The sequence below is a fragment of the Pogona vitticeps genome, chromosome 6 (genome assembly GCF_051106095.1).
Source record: "Pogona vitticeps strain Pit_001003342236 chromosome 6, PviZW2.1, whole genome shotgun sequence".
NCBI lineage: Eukaryota > Metazoa > Chordata > Lepidosauria > Squamata > Agamidae > Pogona > Pogona vitticeps.
The window spans coordinates 6,435,607-6,456,787 of NC_135788.1; the positions used below are offsets into that span (position 1 = coordinate 6,435,607).

A 21,181-nucleotide genomic window follows, 5' to 3' on the forward strand; every position below is an offset into this window, starting at 1 on the left:
GAAGAAGCCCCTTGTGATGTCACAAGGGTGGTGGTTTGTCAAATTGCTGGGGCCGACCATTTGCGAACAAATTCAAGCTGGAGCAAAACTGATGAATCAGTATTGTAGAGACTATATGATTAACGTCATTGCTGCAGGGCCTGCAAGAGAATAAAAAGCCAAAAGTTCTTCCAAACACCACACATCTAGAAGCCGTGAGAACGGACCCTAAAATCTGGGTTGCCAGGTTGGCAGCGTCTCATTCTCTGAGATTCAATAATCATCATAATAATAACCTTGGAATTGTAGAGCTGGAAGGGAAAACAATGGATCATTGAGTCCCTGTCAAGAAGGCACAGCGGGGAATTGAACTTGCAGCCTCAGGCTCCAGATGCCTAAGCATGAAATCTGGGGAACTGATCCCGAGAACTCGGTCGCAGAATGAAAACTAGCGACCTGGCAACCCAACCTCCCATTGATATAACAGTTCTGAGGTGCTGCTGGCTTGTAATGTCCTGCACATCCACACCCTTGCAAAAACTCCCCTCTCAAAAACGACAACAACAACAAAAATGGGGGAGGGAGAGAAATAAACGAAACGTGGAATGAGTGGTTGCATCGTCGACTTGTTTTTTAAAAAAGCCAGGGATTGCCCTATTAAGTCAACTGACATTTTAACTGTAACCTGATTCACACTTGAATCAGAATGTCGTTCTTTCATGATCGATACCATTTTGTCTCCATTTCAAATTCACAGATGACCAAAGCCTCAAAGAGTAGCACTGTGATTGAGCTGACAGGGTCGCCAGGGTCTGTAATAGGTTTACAAAAGACTTCCCAAGCCTTGGATGTGTTTCAGTCATGATCCAGCTAAAGGTGGCCATATGTTAACAGCCAAGCTTGAGGGGGGGAATGTATTAAGGGGAACTACGACGATAGGATAGTGGGAACGTTTCTGTGCTCCAGGCCTGAACTAATTATAATGGAAATCAACTTGAAAACACCCTTCCTTTCTTGATCGTGGCTACCTTTTACTGGGTTGTATTCTGTGTTTTCTATATAATGATCTGCATGCATGAAGCCCCTTCCTACTGTATATGGTGGTACAAAACATAGAGTGTGATGTGTCCGTAAATTTAATGTGTCCTATTGTCTCCGAAATGCATGTTGATATTATATTGAGTATTTCATGCCAATGATGATGATGTGTGCTGCTACATATGCCATCCCATTGCTTCAGAGCCATCTTGCAGAGTGATTGATATTCCATCTGTGTGGTCCCAAGCATTTCCAATGTCAACCAGGATCAAGTCACTTGACCTCATTGGGTTCTTGACCAGATCTGATGGCGACCTAAACCATACAGTATTATTTTGTGTGCCTGCTAGTTAAAATGAGATGTATTCCTAATTGATCCTATTTGGGCCTCATGAAAAAAAAACAGAAAGTATGCAAAGGAGTCCAAAGATGGGGTTGGGAAGGAAAACAAGGATTGAATTTAAGATGGGTGAATGAAAGTGTGGCCCCTCCGCACAGCTACTGGATTTCCAGCACTCATGATCCCTCACCATTGGCTAATGTGGCTAAGCTAATGAGAGTTGTACTCTACAAAAAAAAAGTCCAGAGGGCCAAACATCTCCTCCTCTTCTGGATCAAAAACTAGCAGTCCCTCTTCCCATATAGGCCCTGGATGGTGATCCATCATTATCTCCAGTAATATATGACGTGGAAACCGATAGCCTCACAACAAGAGGAAAGGGTTCAGTAAAGCTGAGCCTCATGTGCAGGGTAGGTCCATGGCCTTTGGTTGCCTCGTGGCGCAGTGGTTAAAACGCTGTACTGCAGCTAGAACTGTGCTCACGACCTGGGGTTCAAATCCCAGGTAGCCGGCTCAAGGTTGACTCAGCCTTCCATCCTTCCGAGGTTGGTAAAATGAGTACCCAGCTTGCTGGGGGGGCAAAGTGTAGCCTGTATAATTAAAAATTGTAAACCGCCCGGAGAGTGCTTGTAGCGCTATGGGGCGGTATATAAGTCCAATAAATAAATAAATAAATAAATAAATAAATAAATAAATAAATAAATAAATAAATAAATAAATAAATAAATAAGTTCACCACAATATGGTGCCTTCCACCATCCCACCAACAGGAGGAAATTGACCAGAGAGCTCAGTCAGATTGCTTTCAGCAAGGCAAGGGGACAACATCCCCCATAGCTTCCAGGGGGGGAGCTGGCTAGCTGCTTTCAGAGAGCAGGTTGCATGACACACAAGGATTTGATCTCCAATGTCTTCCAGCTATTTTCTGCCCCGCCTCCTGCATTGGCTGCCAGGGGCACCCACTTGACTCTGACTCCTGGCAGGGCTGGGCTTTGAGATGGGTCTTTAGGACTCCACACGAGTCATCCCTCTCACATTTTACTTCAAAGTGCCTGATGGAAAGAGAGACAGCTGCTTTTCCCTCGGCTGTAGGAGTCGGGTCACTGACCAGAGAGGTTCCTGAACAAGACAGTGGATGACCCATTATGCTTGCCAGGGGTCATCCGGTATTTCATTCATCCATTGTTCTCTAATTCTTGAGCTCCATCCCAAACTATATGTGGGTTTCAGGTGACATTAGCATCTGGATTATGACCTTAGTCTCCAATCAAACCAGGACAGTGAAAAGCCGAGCTGCTTGTGGTAGAACCTGAAGAATAGAGCTGCATGAAAAATAAAATTTAATTCACCAACATAATGTGGCTCTGTTGGGTCCCTTGCTTAATGGCGAAGCACGTGGTTTTCATCCAAGTTCAATCCAGAACTTGGCAGGTTCCTTTTCTGGGAATTATAATTGGCAGTGTCTCTCAGCCACTGTGATTACAATTGGCCATGCTGGCTCAGGCATTCTGGAAGTTACAGTCTCCAAAACAGTAACTTTCCCCAAACTCTGGTTCACTCCCAGGTATGGCTAGGGCACAATCCTGCATGAAACCCGGGAGAGCAGTTGCCTCTCAATGTTAAGAATACTAGGCTAGGTGGTCTTACTCATAATTCAGTATGAAGCAACTTTCTGTACTTCCATAGTAGTAAAATGCAAGAGAAAGAGGAGCTGAAGCGTTTGCACTGGATTTGTGTAGCTGTGAGCGGTCCCAATCCTCCTGAGGCACACATTCCTATGAAACACCGTAGCTGTGGCCATCATAGTGAAGACAAGGAAAAGCCCCTTACGTTTACAGGAACTGCTGGCCACAATACGTACATTACGTCAGTCTGTGCGGCTGCACACTCAGACAGCGTTGGGATAGTTCGTATCTAAAATTATTTTGTTTATTTATCCACACTAAATCTGAATTTCACAAGATTAGGAGTTTAAATAATGTTGTTAATTAGCAGGACTCCCCTCTCCATGTCTCCTGAGGCCATAGCTGTCCCGAGAATGCATCTTGAGACTCTGATGAACAACAATGTCTATGCAACTTAACCAGGAGACAGAGCATTCTAATTAATATATATTTTAGCCATCTCCATTCAAAAGATTCGGGCGGGGGGGGTAGGATAAACGTGCTTAAGATAATAACCACATAACAGATAACGAGTTTCTAATAGCTTGAATAAATTGGCCGCTAAATAGTATGCAAACTGTAAGCAGCCCCTTGATATTATAACTAACAGTTCCAAATCAGCAAAACTTTGGATGAGCAGCACAGCTGTTATTTATTTTATTTTTATTTATTTATTTATTTCATTTATATCCCGCCTATCTAGTCAATTGTGACCACTCTAGGCGGCTGTTACATCTTGGTGCTGTGTTAGGGCCTTTTTCTTGTAATTGTTCATCATCTGTAGCAGATGGCAGGCCAGAACCAATTGGAGGGCACCAGTTTGTTCACCTTTACGTTAAAGGAAAGATATACCGTATTTTTCCATGTATAAGACTATACTTTTGTCTAAAATCTTTAGACTAAAAATTAAGGGTCATCTTATACACGGAAGTAAGCTGAGGAGAGAACAAACACAAGTGGAGGGGAAAGCAGGAATCAAAGCGATCCTGCAGTGCTTTGATCCCTTTCCCCCTACACTTGCTAAACCCCACTTAGATTTCTTAATTTTGGATTAGAAAAGTGGGGAGGGCATCTTATACATGGGGGCATCTTATGCATGGAAAAATACGGTACATTGTCTCTGGACTAGAACCTGACAATCATCTCCCATGAGTCTTTAAGAGCAGCCTGTGCAAGTATACTCAATATAATATAGCATTACCCCAAATTTACTCGGTTGTTTTACTACAAGAACTTGCCTTGATGTTCCTCTGGTTCACAGTCCCATGCGGAAAATCCACAGAAGCATATTTTGCTCTTTAAAAGTGAGAAACCAGAAGGACTTCCCATTTGGTTTTAATAAACCTTGGGCGGCCTCCTTCAGAAAAGTGGACCAACACTCAATGTGTTTATTAAATAGATACTATTCAAAGTAATGTGTCTAGAACTGTGGTTTAGCAGAGGATTGCCTCCTGTAACTGCTTGCTTTCTTCTCATTCATCCAAGGTGGTGGTCAACGCCTTGGTAGGCGCCATCCCTTCTATCATGAACGTTCTGCTTGTCTGCCTCATTTTTTGGCTTATCTTCAGCATAATGGGAGTCAACTTGTTTGCCGGGAAGTTTGGCAAATGCATTAACAAGACGGAAGGGGACGAGCCTTTGAACTACACAATTGTCAACAACATGAGCGATTGCCAAAACATGAACGACACGGGAGAGTTGTACTGGACGAAAGTAAGAGTCAACTTCGATAATGTGGGCGCCGGCTATTTGGCTCTCCTGCAAGTGGTGAGTTCCATATTCCTTCATGGTATTATTAGAACTGTACCTTGGATAGAAAAGAAATTACACTGGTGACTGTACGATTTGTAGCCAATCAATCTGATTGGCTCATTAAGGTAGTCTTGATATAGATGCTTGGAGGTGGGTAACAACAGCCTTGTGGGAGGGGAAAACCAAACTTTAATAGATATTTTTAAAAATTATAAATACTTTCATTGCAAAAGGACCCAGCGAAATCATCTCCAATTCTCTCACACATTGGGGAAGGCCTCTTCTATCAGCATGGCTCCCATCCAATGAGCTTATAAGCATTTGTACTTAATTTACAGTCTTTGAAAAAAATAAATTCTGATGGCTCTTTAATTTAAGGAACCTGCTGACTAATTGGAAAATAAAATAACTAGGGATACTGTCATTTGTTACTTCTGTTAATTACTGTTATCGTTATGAGGATTTATCCTTACTATGTGGAGGTGGGAATATCTTATGATAATAGAGTGGGCTTGAACTTTATCTAATTACTTTTAATTTTCCAAACTCCTGGCAAAAAATGCTATTTTCTGTTCTGTCGAAAACCTACGATCGACTTGTTTCAGTGATTTCTCTTTTATGATGTATGCCAGAAACGGGCAATTGGTGACTTTCCAGATGTCATTGAACTGAAACCCAAATCAGTTCTGGCTATCATAGCCAGTGGTGGGGCATGATGGAAGTTGTAGTTCAACAATATCTACCTTGTCTGGCAGAGAAGACAGAATAACAAGAAGGTTTTTATGCTGGAGGTGCTTGCTCCAATCCAGACATTTGGGTGCACTTGAGTGCATGCAAAATAGTCATGCCCAGGTTCCCCACCCCACCCTTTTGTTTAATTGATGAGAGCTGATTTGCACATGTACATGAATACACCTGAAGATAACAGCAAGGAATTCTGTGCGCACAATGAAATTCCTTCCACTGGAAGCAAGAATTAAAAGGGAAGAACCATCTTGACCCATCTTATCTGAGACAGCAGTTCACTAGTCTACATGTTTAAAACTCCAACACCTTGTTTCTTAGTTTCTGGAACCATTTTCTGCTCTACTGTATAACCCAACCTTCTGTTGAATTTACTAGGGCATTTCATAAATCGATGTCACGGTGCACCCGTTTTTCCCCTAGACACTGCACAAAGTTGGGAGAGCCAACATTTTTATCTGTTTATTTTTTTCCTCCTTGCAATTAGTAATATTGAGGCAAGAGACTTAAAATAGCAAGTGGTGCTCTGAAATGAAATAGGAAGCGAAAAATACAGGATCTTCAGTGGGTTTGTGATGGATCACCAGCAAGTGTCCCCGTTAAAACTCTTTGAACGTGTTGGGTACACGAGGACTAAAACACTCAAGTTGTTTGTGATTAGTGCTGCATTTTAAGATAGGATCCAATGCAGAATTCAGTTTCTATTCATGACAACTTTTTTCTGGCCTTCATAGCAGAAAATACTCTTATCAACTGACTGACAGACCAACTTATCTACCTACCTACTTACCTTTCATACCTTGGGTTATAGACCAATGGTTCCCAACCTTGGGTCTCCAGATGTTCTTGGACTAAAACTCCCAGAACCCTTCACCACTAGCTGTGCTGGCCAGGATTTTGGGGAGTTGTCATCTGAGAACATCTGGGGACCCAAGGTTGGGAACCACTGTTGTAGACCCATGGTTCCCAACTTTGGGTCTCCAGATGTTCTTGGACTAAAACTCCCAGAACCCTTCACCACTAGCTGTGCTGGCCAGGATTTGGGGGAGTTGTCATCCGAGAACATCTGGGGACCCAAGGTTGGGAACCATGTCTCCAGATGTTCTTGGACTAAAATTCCCAGAACCCTTCACCACTAGCTGTGTTGGCCAAGATTTCTGGGCGTTGTCATCTGAGAACATCTGGGGACCCAAGGCTAGGAACCACTGCTCTAGGAGATCATTGGAAAGTTGAACCAACAGCCTGCCTGCAGCAGCCCATGACAGGCACCCAGCTGCAAACATCTGGTGCCACACCCTTGATGAAGGAAACAGTCCAGTGATAGCAGTGAGCCAGTGATGGCCCTATGCCAACACAGGGCCAATATTTTCTCCCAGATTTCCAGCTGATGTTGTGCTGGCTGCTTCCAGCAGCAGGAACTCAACTGGCACCAGCCCTGGTTCCAAGTGCAGAAGGAGAGCGTAGGCCTATCGTGTGATCTGTGGAGCACCAGGCTTAGGTCTGTCAGAGCAGAAGTGGATTAGCAAGGCCTGCCAAACAGCAGCTCTCCTGGGGGAGTCAGGGAGCTGGAAACAGGGCTATCTGTTCTTTACTCCTGTATCCAAACTCTGGCCCCAATGCGGTGCTTCAGGGGTCTAGATCCTCACCATGCATTCCAAGCTTTGGGGGCTGAAAATGAGGACGCCCCATGAAACCCCAGTTCTCAATGCCAAACATAAGCCCTCAATCCCAGTTTTACACAAGGCGGGAAGTTATTAGCTGCCTCCAGGAATGATGCTGTCTGGGGGAAAAACAGTCCTTTGAAATAGTGTAGCGTGCTCGCCGCCAACCACTGTTCCCCGTCACAGCCTGCTTCTGCCAAAGGATCGTGTCCTGACTTACTTCCAAATGGTTATCTTCTTCTGTTTCTCCAACACTTTTATTTCCCTTGTATTTAACTTCCTAGTTAGCCACAGTCTGCTGGTTTTAAAACTTGAGCACAATATGCCACACTTCTGTTCTGACCAAGGGCCTCATCGTCATCAGCCGTAAGCTTGCCTTGAGATCAATTTATCAGCTCTAATCTCACCCTGCTCCCCCCACCCTGCCACCCAACATACACGGAGGGAGAAAGAGCGAGGATTTAGTAGCAGACATTCTTTTTGCTGGATCCTTTCCAAGAAGGGATAATATCACGCGACACTCCGGTGAAGATTTTACCACCTCCAGATCTGGGTTGTAAGTGGCTACTAATTTCCTGATAATTACCATTCCCCCCCCCCCAGCCCTGCTGCTGCCACACACCCCCCCCCAGCCTCATTTTCCTGTCCTTGGTGATATCACCACCTCTTTCCAGAGTGTCTGGAGAAGAATTCCAGAAGTCCAACGGAGCTGTGGATTATCTTGCGGCTCGGCCCTTTCGCTTGAGGGTATGGGCGGTCGGGGGGGGGGGTGGAGGATAGGGAGCCTCTTCCTTGACCGTTCTGCCATCCGAAATATCTTAATCACAACCCAGTCAGTTCATGAACTGCAAGGACCGAGTGCTGAGGCTCCTCTCTCTCTCTCTCTCTCTCTCTCTCTCTCTCTCTCTCTCTCTCTCTCTCTCTCTCTCTCTCTCTCTCTCTCTGTGTGTGTGTGTGTGTGTGTGTGTGTTTATGCTAAATGCCTCATTTCTGCTCCAGCTGGAATCTAGCCAAATGATATCCCCAGGACAGGAGCATCACATAGTGACAAAAGATTGCTTTACCAATGGGAGGGAGGCACCAGGAAAAAATCTGAGCAATTTGGAGGGCAAGCCAGTGACCAAGCATAACCTCTCCCTTCCGGATCCTAACTTCCTTAGGCAAAATAAATGACTGTTAAGCGGGAAATAGACTTTAACAAGGTCCTGATTGGCTTCTCTGGGATTAGAGAAACACCGGGAGGCCTGGGAAGGGACTATTAAGCCACCTGCAAAAGAAATCGCCGGCCTTCTCCACCAATATTGTTAACATAATGAACCAGCAAGCCCATTTTTCCAATCCTCCGATGGCAAAGCCACCTTCCTAGTGTAGCCAGGCGGACAGGAAACACGTACCTGCATGGCGGTGGTACAAAAACACGTACCCGCTAATTGGTGCTGTTTCAGAGAAAGGTGTCTCGGGGCCAAACCCGATGCTCTTGTTTGTTGTTAACTGGGCCCTCTGCTTTTCATTCGTCGAAATAAATAAAAAAAGCAAAAGGAGTCGTCGTACTGTCGTAAAGAAGGAACTTTTCTGAATTCTGATGTGTAAATGATTTCTCTCTGAAGATGGATGGGATTTTCTGATATTTGGGAGTTACAAATCCCATAATTCCTTATTCTCAGAGTTTTGACTTGACGTACATGCACCTTAATAAGAATAAATAATTGTGTCCCATCGTGACTTATGGTCTAGGGTTTTCTAAGTAGAGAATATTCAGAAGTGGTTTACCATTCCCTTCCTCTAGGGAGCGCCCTGGGACGGTGCAACTGGCCCAAGGCCACCCAGGCTGTCTGCACTCCCAGGAGGCCCAGTGGGGGAATCGAACTTCCAACCTCTGGCTTTGCAGCCAGAAACCTAAACCACTGAGCTATCCAGTGGGCTGCAGGCACTTGACAGACACTAAATGTGGCTCACTTGGGAGAAAAGGTCAAAAAATGGAAATGTGCAGCAAATTCCATCTTGGTTTAATTTTCCCCTGAAACTGCACTGACGATTCCTTCTTCTTTATCAGTCCAGTGGCATCCAGAGTTGGATGTCACCCTCCCCTTTCTGCTTCCCCAAATTTCTGTTCTGCACTCTTCTAATCCATGCCAGTCCAACGGATCTTCACCCATTATCCAGTTGGCGGTACTTCGTTTACTGCTTCAGATCCAAGGCTACCAGTGATGAGTTTCTTTATCACCCAACGACTTATTTCATGGTGTGGCCTGTCCATCTCCATGATGAGGATACTATTTGTTCTTTTACATCCCTTCCATCTCTTCTTGGGCTATGGTGTTGTTGTTGTTTAGTCATTAAGTCATGTCCGACTCTTTGTGACCATATGGACCAAAGCATGCCAGGCCCTCGTCTTCCACTGCCTCCCGGAGTTGGGTCAAAGTCATGTTGGTCGCTTCAATGAGACTGTCCAACCATCTCATCCTCTGTCGTCCCCTTCTCCTCTTGCCTTCACTCTTTCCCAACATCAGGGTCTTTTCCAGGGAGTCTTCTCTTCTCATGAGACGGCCAAAGGATTGGAGCCTCAGCTTCAGGATCTCTCCTTCCAAGGAGCACTCAGGGTTGATTTCCTTCAGAATGGAAAGGTTTGTTCTCCTTGCAGTCCAAGGGACTCTCCAGAGCCTCCTCCAGCACTGCTATGGCAGTGGTTGCTAAACATTTCGGCCTTTTGGCTCCCTTTATTTTGTGACCCTTAGCCGTGGCTCCTCTGGCTCAGAGGGGCAGCTGAGGCTCTCTTTCTCATCGGGAGCAGCATCTTGACCACCCCTAGCCATCCCATCTCCTTCCTTACCCTAATAACCCCAAGGGCCCGCATCCTTCCAGGTCCTCATGCAGGCCACTGGTGAGACCATCCACCAAGCCCTTCCACTGGGGGCCATAGAGAAGAGAAAGGAGAGGCATGCACATGGCTTCCTCTATTGCCTTCATAGCTTTATGTTCCATCCCTTATTCCTTGGCGCTCTGCTGCCTGGGTTGTACATACAGCACCCCCTGGATCTGCACTGCAATGTTGGGAACCCCTGGCCTACGCTGAATGTTACTTCACCTATAAATCTGATATTTAGCATCAGCCTTTCCATTGAATTTTTACAAGCTTTCCTATGTTCTGAATTTCTCAACAAAGCAACCTGAGCCTCTTACTTGTTTTGAATGGACTCTACACATGCACAATTTACCCTGATCAAATGTTTACAGTTAGGGCCGGTCCTACCATTAGGCTGAGGGAGGTGGGTGCTGCAAGGGGCAGATGCTGAGGAGCAGAGAATGCTGATATGGGGTTAGAGAAGAGAGCCATGTATTTGAGAGATTCCTCTGTAGGAGATTTTGGGTTTTTCTATGAAAAATCTCGCAGGAAATTCACTGGATTTGTCAGGAGTTTTGTAGTAATTTTTTTTTCCTAAGCAAAATGCCAAACTGCGCAGGATTGTTACAATTCCTGTACAGGAGGGCATTTGGCCTGCATAGGATTCAGCAGCAAAGTCAATAAACGGCAGGTACAGTAATTTGATCGTTTCCTGCAGAGAACAATAGGTGACAGACAAGAAAAATGAAATGAAATGAAATGGAAAATGAGATCAGAGTCTCATTTATACAAGAAGCCAGGAAATACTGCTGATGCTGCGGGCTGTCTCAGCAGGGAGTCCTACTAGGCTGAGATGTGAGAAATCACAGAGAGCGAAAAATGTTGTGAGTAGGAGACACATAGAATCACAGAATAATTGAGTTGGAAGGGGCTTATAATGCCTCCAGCGTTGGAGCACTCGCTGCTTCCCAGGGTCATTGGTTCCATTATCGTACTGCTCTAACAGTTAAGAAGTTTTTTCTGATAGCTGTCTCCCTGTAGCTTAGCCCATTATTACGTGTCTTGCACTGGGATGATCGAGAACAGATCCTGCCTCTCCTCTGTATGACTACCTTTCAAATATTTGAAAAGTGTTATCCTCTCTCCCCTCAGTCTTATTTTCTCAGAGCTAAACATGGCCAGTTCTTTCAGACTTTCCTCACAGGGCTTGGTTTCCAATCCCATGATCCTCCTTGTTGCCCTCCTCTGAACTGGGTCCAGTGTGTTGCCATCCTTCTGCAAGTGTTGTGGTCCAAAACTGGACACGGTACTGTAGATGCAGAATAACCAATGCCAAATAAAGGGGGACTGGTGCCTTATGGGAAATGGAGATTATGCTGCTGTTAATGCATCCCAAAATAGATTAACCCAAGCCAATAATTCCTTTCCAGCCATGAACCAGAGTTTACATTGAAAGCAAGCCATCAATTCATTGGCAAAGCAGCCCTACGCTTTCCTGCAAACCCAAATCCATGGGGTGATATTGTCATTTTCTTTAACAGCCGTCAGAAATATTTTTCCCCCTACTCACATCATCTTGCAAGTAAAGAACACAAAGCAATTAAGTCACCGTTAACAGAAATGCTTATTGTGATTATCCTAATTACAGCTGTTCCTTTTCTTTTTTTTTTTTCCCCCCCTAGGCAACTTTTAAAGGTTGGATGGAAATTATGTATGCCGCAGTGGATTCGCGAGAGGTAGGCTGCTCCAGCTGAGAGTGCGTTTGTCTCACGTTTTCCTCTCCCCATCTTGTTTTCCGAACTAGGTTTGTCTTATTGGCCGACCGATATCCCCAGTGAAGTCCTCTTCCAAAGGCATGGCTAGGGAACCCCAGCCCTGCACCCTTGCCTTCCGAAGGGCCAAATAGAGAGTTACACGCCCTTCTTCCTTGCATTCAGTATCTCCCCTAAAGTCAAATGGAAGCAAATGTAACTTCTCTGAAGTTGCAGGGCGGCCTCTAGGCAGCCATCCCTGGATGCTGGAGAGCTGTACCTGCTCCTATAACCCCGCTTCTCGTTAAAAAAAAAATCTTACAAAAATGGTGGCCTATGGACACCCTCCCTTCTGCCCTCTAGGGGCCAAATTTAAAAAGATTTTGGAGGGGTGTGGAAGAATTGCCACCACATCTTCTAGAGCAGTGGTTCTTAACCTTTGTTACTCGGATGTTTTTGAACTGCAACTCCCAGAAACCCCAGCCAGCACAGTTGGTGGTGAAGGCTTCTGGGAGTTGCAGTCCAAAACTCCTGAGTAACCCAAGGTTAAGAACCAGTGTTCTAGAGGTAACCAGGGAATATTTTAAGCCAACACACACATACGCATACACACACATGCTAATTATTTGGGGGGGAACGTTGGGGAAGCAAGGGTGTGCAACTCACGGCCTACAGTCTACATGTTGCCTGCCTTTGCTATGGGGCAATGGTCCCCAACTCAAGTGTTCTTACACTGTAATTCCCAGAAGCCTTCACCACCAGGTGCACCGGCCGGGGTTTCTGGGAGTTGCAGTCCAAGAACACCTGGATTGCCCCAAGGTTGGGAACCGCAGTTATAGGGTATGAACTTCACTGCATCCACCCAATGGCAGAAAGATTCCTGTGAGCTGATGAATATAATACATTGTTCACTAGGGGGTGGAGGGAGGTTAAATGAACAAACATATCCATTCTGGTTTAGGATTTCAATTGCTTTAAAAAAAAAAATCATTCCTTCCTGCTTTTTCCATCTTCCTTTCGCAGCGTGAGGAGCAACCTGTCTGGGAATATAACCTGTACATGTACCTCTACTTTGTGATCTTTATCATCTTCGGTTCCTTTTTCACTCTGAACCTCTTCATTGGTGTCATCATTGATAATTTCAATCAACAAAAGAAAAAGATAAGTAGCCTTTTATGCGCTCGTAAGTGTGGCAAAGAGTAGAGGTGGAATAGTAGCCTCTTCGGGAAGCAAATTCTGTGGGTCATTTTTCGAACCTCCTGCTCCTCCGGGGGAGTACAGCTGCCTCTGTAGCTAGGGTATAGTATCACTTCCAGTGTGAGGAAAAAATTTTTACAGTAGGACCCCATATCTGTGGGGGATTGGTTCCAAGCCCCACCTCCGAGATGCTTAAAACGCAGATTATATCAAATGCTAAGTTAATAGCCAATGCTATACATAACATTTTCTTTGGCTCCCTCTAATGGCCAGTTCTGATAATGACATCCTAGAAATCTCTCTCTCTAGTGAATGCTACATAGCATGGTCTCCCTCTAGTGGTCAGGTCTGGAAACTTCACCTTTAGAAATTATATTTCTATGATTTTTCTTTTAATATTTTTAATATTTTCAGACTGTGGATAACAGAACCAGCGGATGCTGATCCTGCATATATGGGGATCCTACTGTAGTTGCTTATTTTATATCCTGTCTTTTGAAGGGGATATAGTATAAAACAACAAAAAAAGATATATATTTAAAGTCATAATAATCATTTATTCTTCACATTCTCATATGATTGAACTAAAAGAGCATTAAAACATCATTAGTTAAAACAAGATGGAAATTTTTAAAATGTTTAATAAAGAGGCTGATAAAAATGATAATAAAATATCCTAATAAAATATGCCACATTTGCCTCCTTAAAAAACACAATCCTGCAGGTGCATTTAGAAGTTTAAAAGGAAGGTTTTCACCTGCTGGTGGAAGGTCCTGAGAGAAGGGATTCCATAAGGTGGGAGCAGCCAATGAAAACCTATGTGTGAGGCACGTAGGAATGGCTATATTTGTGGCACCCATAATGGTTACTCCTTGCCCTCGGTAAGTGTATTATCTGCCTTATTGATAATAAAATGGGCAGTGCTCTCATCTCAGCACAAAGCTGGTGGTTTTCTATGGAATCACAGGTGGTCTCTTACAAACAAAATGAGATGACCTTGGATCTGGAAGTAAAAAAGAGCCACACGAAGGAAATATTGCAAAACAGAAAGGCAAATGGATTAGTTCTACCACAGGTAAAGCAGGGAAAAAAACATTCAGTTCTGTTCTTTTGTACAGAAAACAAATTCTCTAGGCATCTTTCACTGGCCAAGAATCTTGTTAGTTACACCCACAAGATTAACACAAACAGCATAACTTGGGGAGGGGGGGGCGCAAGTTGCCTCTAGTTAAAAGACCATCACAGGGTTTGTTTGCTGGGTTGTGCAACTCAGCACACAACAGAGAAGAGCTTACAGGGACTTCTTAACTTGAGGCAATTTGCCTCCAAGCGTTGTACAGATTCTGTTGCACTTGCAGGTCTAACTCACAAGACTTTGGCCCAGCGCTTCCATAAAAACGCACACCCATCTAAAAGCACAGTACAAAAGTATCCGAATTAAAACTATAAAAGCAACCGTAAACCAAAATGATAAAAAGACATCACCCACCGACATGTTACCGTACAATGAAAAATGGAAGGAGCTAAAACCAGACAGGAATGAAACAAGGGGTAAATCACCACCATGTAAGGGGGATTTAAATAAGAAATATTTAAAAGATCTGGAAAAACAAAACAAAACAAAATCTTAATGCAAAGAAAACAATATTGGAGCAATATCAAAATCTTCCTAATACGATGGGGGGGTGGTTGAAATCGGTATTTTTCCTTTCCTTTTTTTTCATCCAAAATAATGTGAGTTTTATCTTCTTTATACTTAGGTGGACAAGACATCTTTATGACAGAGGAGCAGAAGAAATATTATAATGCCATGAAAAAGCTGGGTTCCAAGAAACCTCAAAAACCCATTCCAAGACCACTGGTGAGATTGCTAAAGATATCTTCGAATTTCTGCAGGGGACCCTGCTAGAAAGAGAGAAGAGCACATCAATCGCAGTGTTCTCCTCCATCTGTTTGTTTGATTGTTTTGCCATTAATTAAGGGGGTCAAAACAGGGTGTAGTAACAGAAAAATATGGTGTTATTCTTCTACTGCATGAATACTGATTAGAGATCTCTGTGGATATTAGAACGAGGAACACAGGCTGTCCTGCCTGTGGTTATGGAACTGTAAGAGTAGGGCCCCAGTATCTGCAGGGGAGCGATTCGAAGCCCCCCCCCCGGAAGAAAAACACAGAAGTATTGAATGCTATAGATTGTATGGTCTTTGGCTCCTTCTAGTGCCCAATTCTGATAAATATGCCCTGGAAATACATCTAAATAAGTATTTCTGGGGTGTGTGTTTTAGTATTTTCAGCCAGCGGATAAGTGAATCAGTGGATACTGATCCTGTGGATGCAGGGGTGGGGTGGGGGCTTCCTGTACCTAATTTTGCTTGGTAGCTGGTGAAGAGATTTCATGATGGGCAGTCTATAAATAAATAATTGTAGTAGTATATAGATAAAATAAATAAATAATGAGAACCAGTGTTATCAACAGACCACTGCTGGGGCCCTTTCTCATTGATTCAACATGGATGCCTGTATGCATTTGTCATCTTTCCTGAGTTCAAATACATAGAAATCTCTCTTTTTCGTAATGGCTACCATGTACAGTGGTACCTTGACTTATGAACTTAATCCGTATTGGAACAGTGTTCATACATCGAAAAGTTCATAAGTCGAGGCAAACTTTTCCATAGGCATGCATTGAAAACCATTTAATCTGTACCTCCTGTTTTTCGTTCGTATGTCAGGGCACTGTTCGTAAGTAGAGCCATTCGTTCCCATATGAACTAATGCAAAGCCAGTTAATCCGTACTCTACCACTAGGGGGAGAATTTTTGTATTTTTTGTTCTTTTGACCTAAGATGAACTTAGGTCAAAAAAAGGGCAGGAAAGTTTTTTTCAATTTTTTTTCATTCGTAAGTCGAGGCTCTGTTCGCAAGTTGAAGCAACTTTTGCGAATGGAGCCATTCGTAACTCGAATCGTTCGCAAGTGATATTTGTAAGTCGAGGTACCACTGTACTAAAAACCATGGAGAAGAAACAATCAAATGGTTAAAAAGTTCCATGCCACTCAGAAAACTGTCAGCCCAGCATTTCAGGCTCAAGTAGGTTGAGGGAAATGGTCTTGTCTGACTTAGCTACCTTGGTCTTCTAATGCCGGTGTCTCCCTCATATTTCTAGAACAAGTGTCAAGGCTTCCTCTTTGATGTCGTCTTGAACCAAGCCTTTGATGTTTGCATCATGCTCCTCATTTGTCTAAACATGGTCACCATGATGGTGGAAACAGATGATCAGAGTCCGGAAAAAGTGATCATCCTTTACAAAATCAACATGGTCTTTGTGGCCATCTTCACTGCAGAGTGCATATTCAAATTATTGGCTCTGCGTCACTACTATTTCACCAATGGATGGAATATATTTGATTTTGTTGTTGTCATTTTATCGATTGTAGGTAGGTACCGCCCAGTACAAATTTGAAAACTACGGTTTCTCTAGATTGATGTGGCCCAAATGGGTGTTGGAATAGCCTCACAAGGGTAGGGGGTGGAGTGCTCTTAATATACGAAACCCTTCACATCATCCTGTTGAGCTTGAGAAGCATTAGCGATCGGGAAGAACATTCAACCAGCAGGGAAATTTAATAAATTTAATTTATCAGTGGGTTCGTTGAACTGTTAAATTTAAAAAAATCATTTCAACTTACAAAGGAAGTCTATTAACAATGTAAAATAATGGGAAATGTTAATTGTTACTCAACAGAAAAAAAAAGGTGTTGCCATGTAACAATTACAATAATTACTTCTAAAATCATTGACAATCCTACACCCATTCTTGGTATGATCGGACAGCAAGAAAGGCACGCATCCGATTGCTTAACTAGTTTTGTTAACTAAATTCAGCCCCTTATACAGTGCCTTAAAAGAGGGGTGTGGGGGGCATCCTTTGGCATCAATAGACAATCAGCCCTTGTATGGATTGTTATCATCTGGTATATCAGGCAAAATCTAAGGAAACAAAACAAGAAGAGACAAAAATGTGTGGTTTCAACTATTATATTTTAATGTGAGCTTTCGTGGACAAGTCCACTACATCAGACCTACAGGGGGAAAAGTTTCCAATTTTTTTCCCAATAATATTTTTAAGTAGAAGGAAGAGAAAAGTGAAATCTATGAACTTAAGAGAGTCCAATGGGAGTTCAGAGAGCAACCTTACCACACTTCTTTAAGAGTCACTCCGAACTGAACCCCGTCTGACTCCGATCAAGCAAGTGTACAGAACCGATTCAGGAAAAGAGGCTGAGAACCGAAACATTATTCCCACCCCATCCCCGTATGTCTGACGAAGTGGACTTGTCCACAAAAGCTCACATTAAAATATAATAATTAGACTTTAAGATGCCACAAATTTTTATCTCGTCTTGTCTTGTTTTGTTTCTTTGGCTTTTATCCACTGGTGCGACTCAGACCTTTTAATTTAATGGTAGTGCTACACTCTTCGATACTCCACTTAATGAGCAATCCTCATTTCTCTCCCTTTTCCCACCCTCTAGGTTCTGTGCTATCTGACATCATCCAGAAGTATTTTTTCTCTCCTACCCTCTTCAGAGTCATCCGCTTGGCTCGGATCGGTCGCATCCTGAGACTTATAAGAGGGGCCAAAGGGATCCGGACTCTCCTCTTCGCCTTAATGATGTCCCTCCCCGCACTGTTCAATATTGGGCTCCTCCTTTTCCTCGTCATGTTCATTTACGCCATTTTTGGCATGGCCAACTTTGCCTACGTGAAGCACGAGTATGGGATCGACGACATGTTCAACTTCCAGACCTTTGCCAACAGCATGCTCTGCCTCTTCCAGATCACGACATCGGCCGGCTGGGATGGTCTTCTCCACCCCATTTTGAACACCGGCCCGCCATATTGTGACCCAGGCCATATCAATGCGAATGGCTCCAGAGGGAATTGCGGCAGTCCTGCGGTGGGGATCATGTTCTTTGTTACGTATATCATTATATCCTTCCTTATTGTTGTAAACATGTACATAGCCATAATTTTAGAGAACTTCAGTGTTGCCACTGAAGAGAGCACAGAGCCTCTCAGTGAGGACGACTTTGACATGTTCTACGAGATCTGGGAGAAGTTCGACGCCGAAGCCACTCAGTTTATTGAGTATTCTGTACTTTCCAATTTCGCGGATGCCCTGTCGGAACCTCTGCGCATCCCGAAACCAAATACTCTCAAACTCATTGCGATGGACCTGCCCATGGTGAGTGGAGACAGGATCCATTGCTTAGATATTTTGTTTGCTTTCACCAAAAGAGTCCTGGGGGAATCGGGAGAGATGGACGCCCTTAAAATCCAGATGGAGGAAAAATTCATGGCTGCCAATCCATCGAAGATCTCCTACGAGCCCATCACGACCACGCTCAGGAGAAAACAGGAAGAGGTGTCTGCCGTCATCATCCAGAGGGCTTACAGGGCCCACCTTTTCCAGCGCTCCATGAAGCAGGCATCTTATTTATATCGCCAAAAAGCTTGCCCTCTTGGGGACGATGCACCGGAAAAGGAGGGTCTCATTGCATCCATGATGAGTGAGAACTACGGGAGGCCGATAGACCGGTCGGAAACACTGTCCTCTACGTCTTTCCCTCCTTCCTACGACAGTGTCACCAGAGGCACCAGTGACAACTTCCAGCTACGGTTGACGGACTCTAGCAAAAGCGACGAACACCTCGATGACCAGTTGTCACCGGACAGAGATAAAGAGTCGGTCGTTTAAGTGCGCGGTGGGTGGGTTGGTCGGGTGGTTGGTTTAGGACACTTTAAAATATTGTTTACAGAATGTAACGCTGTAACTCCAAAACCGTCGAAGCAGCCTTTTTCTAAATGCGAACGGCAAAGGAAAGACGAAGGGAGATTAGCCCTTAACGAGAGGGTTGCGTCAATGTGTTATGGTACGTATAACCTTTGACCCTGCTCTTTTCAACTTTGCTCAATATTTATATTTATATATGCACAGAGAAGGGGAGGGGGTGTCCAGCCTGATGTCACAGCTGTTATAGCAGAGGTGTGGTTCTGGAGACGCTAGACTGTAACACAGTAAATAATTTATATCTATACACAGATTTAAAAACAAAAACCTGACCGCATATTTTTCATTTTAAGGTCTTACTCATATTAGTGCGTTTACTAATGGCCATGTACAACCTTGCATTCTATAACGAGGACGTGAGAACGAAGAGGAAGACGGAGGGCAGGAGGGCGGGCGGAATCACGTAGCTGCTGTAGCAACAATGTAATACTTAATGTATATGGTGTGAATGGTCTTTCATAAATTTATTATATTTGATATTTTTTTACTTTAAAAAAAAGATATAAATTGTCTCCTTTTCCATGGAGATCGGTGATGCTAACGCTCTACGTGACGAAGCCGGAATGGAAGACAGCTTCCCTAGATAATGCAAGAGGCTAGTGCTTGTGGAGGAAATAGGGTTGCAAGGCAAAATTGTTAACATCAGCAACATTCTCGCCGTGGATTACAGCAAAGAGACCCGCTTAGGACGTGCAGCTGCTTGCGGGCAGTTTAACCCAGGGAAAAACAGAAAGCAAAAAGTGACATCACCTAAAGCATGACATGAGTCAGGTTTTATTTTTAATTTTGTTCTCTACCTGCAGGATATTAGACACAAATGGGTTCTGCTTGTAAACCCACCAATAAAAGCACTATTTTTTTACTATGTTCCAAGAGTCTGTTTTGCTTTCACCGCGTTTTGGATGACCTTCTTCAAGTTCTTCTTTGAAAAAACAAAACAAAACCCTCTGGCTTTTGAACGTTCCACCCAAAGCGTCTACAGAGGCTACCGAAGTGGTGGGGCTACTTTTTCTTTCGGCTGAAGATTTTCTTCAAAGTTAAGCCAACTTGGACTTCATCTTCATGAGTATAAGTGGTGTAATTTTTATGAGACCGGTCAACTGGGGTGGAAGAACCACTATTGACAGCATGCAAGGAAGTTTACTCGAGATTTTAAACGAGAGGATGTAGTAAAGAATTGCACCTCCCCCAGGTGATCAAAGTACCACATCAGCCTTCCCCCATGTAACCAACCGAGATCAAACTCTGAGCAAGAAGCACCCAACACAAAGTCTGGTCCCCCGACACACCCATCTGGCCTATTTCTTTGATATGCCAAATGTTAAGTTTACGTTGCCCAATGGACTTATGGTCCCTGTTCCATCTTGTCTGAAATTAGTAAAGGCTCTTCACTGCGAAATATACTTCTGCAATTCCGCAGACAAAGGGGATGGCTGTTAGCTGTTAAAAAGGAGAGCATATACTTCCAGTGAGGATCCAACTGCCCGCAGCTATTAGCCATGGTATGACTACTTCAGTGCAGGAAACAAGGAAAGGGCGGAAGACTAGAGGCTCCTCTCAGCTCTCCATGGGCCCAATCCCATCACGCCAGATGCCCCGATTATCATTGGGATGGGTCAAAACTCTTTGCTGCCTGATTCAGAAGGGAAAGTGTTTTCCCCCCTCCTGGTTTAATTTACAAAAACTGGCTAGAAGGGCTCTTCCATTTTTCTCCACTATTAGGAATGGGAGAGCGGCCTTCAACCCATCTCAGGCAGCAAAGATGTTCAGGAGGTCTGAGGTGAAGGAGACACATCTCTATCATCCAAAAGGCCACCGGGCTTGCCCTTCGCCTCTGTCACCCGAGGCAGTTGCCCCCATCTGGCTAGCCACAGGGCTGGCCCTGCCTCCAATCTCGATGTGGTCTATTGTGTTGCCTTCTTTCCTCTGCCTACTTGGCTCTCCTCCTCACCTCCTCCATCTTGACATCACACAAGGGATCAGCATCTACCACTTAAGGCAGGCCAGCGGCTCAGTCTCCCCGTTGACAGAGCCGGCCCCTGGATCCAATCCCACAGCCTTCTACAGCTTTCTCTTCTTTGCATGCCTTTCCTTGCTTTCCTCTTCACCCTCTTGTCCTTTCACAGTACACCAAGGAGCTTGGGGATAAGAGATGGGGAACGACAGAAGGCTGAGAGCGAGCGAGTCGGAAGCTTGCAGAAGGCACTGCATCCACCTGGCTCTCTCTCTCTCTCTCTCTCTCTCTCTCTCCCCCCCCCCCCGTTCAGGTAGAAGAGAAAGATGGAGGAAGAATGAGGGCAGGTGTCCCCGGAGGCAGATTGTCAGCCCCTTCATTAAATGGCTCAATCAGAACTACCAA

General features: G+C 44.2%; 1 protein-coding gene across 6 annotated transcripts in view; it reads left to right on the plus strand.

The window, feature by feature from the left end:
• The window catches only part of LOC110071938 (sodium channel protein type 5 subunit alpha), a 281,534-nt gene extending 261,845 nt beyond the window's left edge, over window positions 1-19,689 (plus strand). For 5 of the 6 annotated variants that reach the window (XM_078378169.1, XM_078378172.1, XM_078378171.1 and 2 more), the window contains 6 exons: window positions 4,507-4,788; window positions 11,703-11,756; window positions 12,795-12,936; window positions 14,729-14,829; window positions 16,135-16,405; window positions 17,504-19,689. In XM_078378169.1, coding sequence (XP_078234295.1) covers window positions 4,507-4,788; window positions 11,703-11,756; window positions 12,795-12,936; window positions 14,729-14,829; window positions 16,135-16,405; window positions 17,504-18,729 — 2,076 coding nt within the window. In that variant the 3' untranslated portion in view covers window positions 18,730-19,689. The remainder of the gene's footprint in view (window positions 1-4,506; window positions 4,789-11,702; window positions 11,757-12,794; window positions 12,937-14,728; window positions 14,830-16,134; window positions 16,406-17,503) is intronic. The other variant, XM_073002844.2, reaches the window with a different exon arrangement.
• Window positions 19,690-21,181: the final 1,492 nt, after the last annotated feature.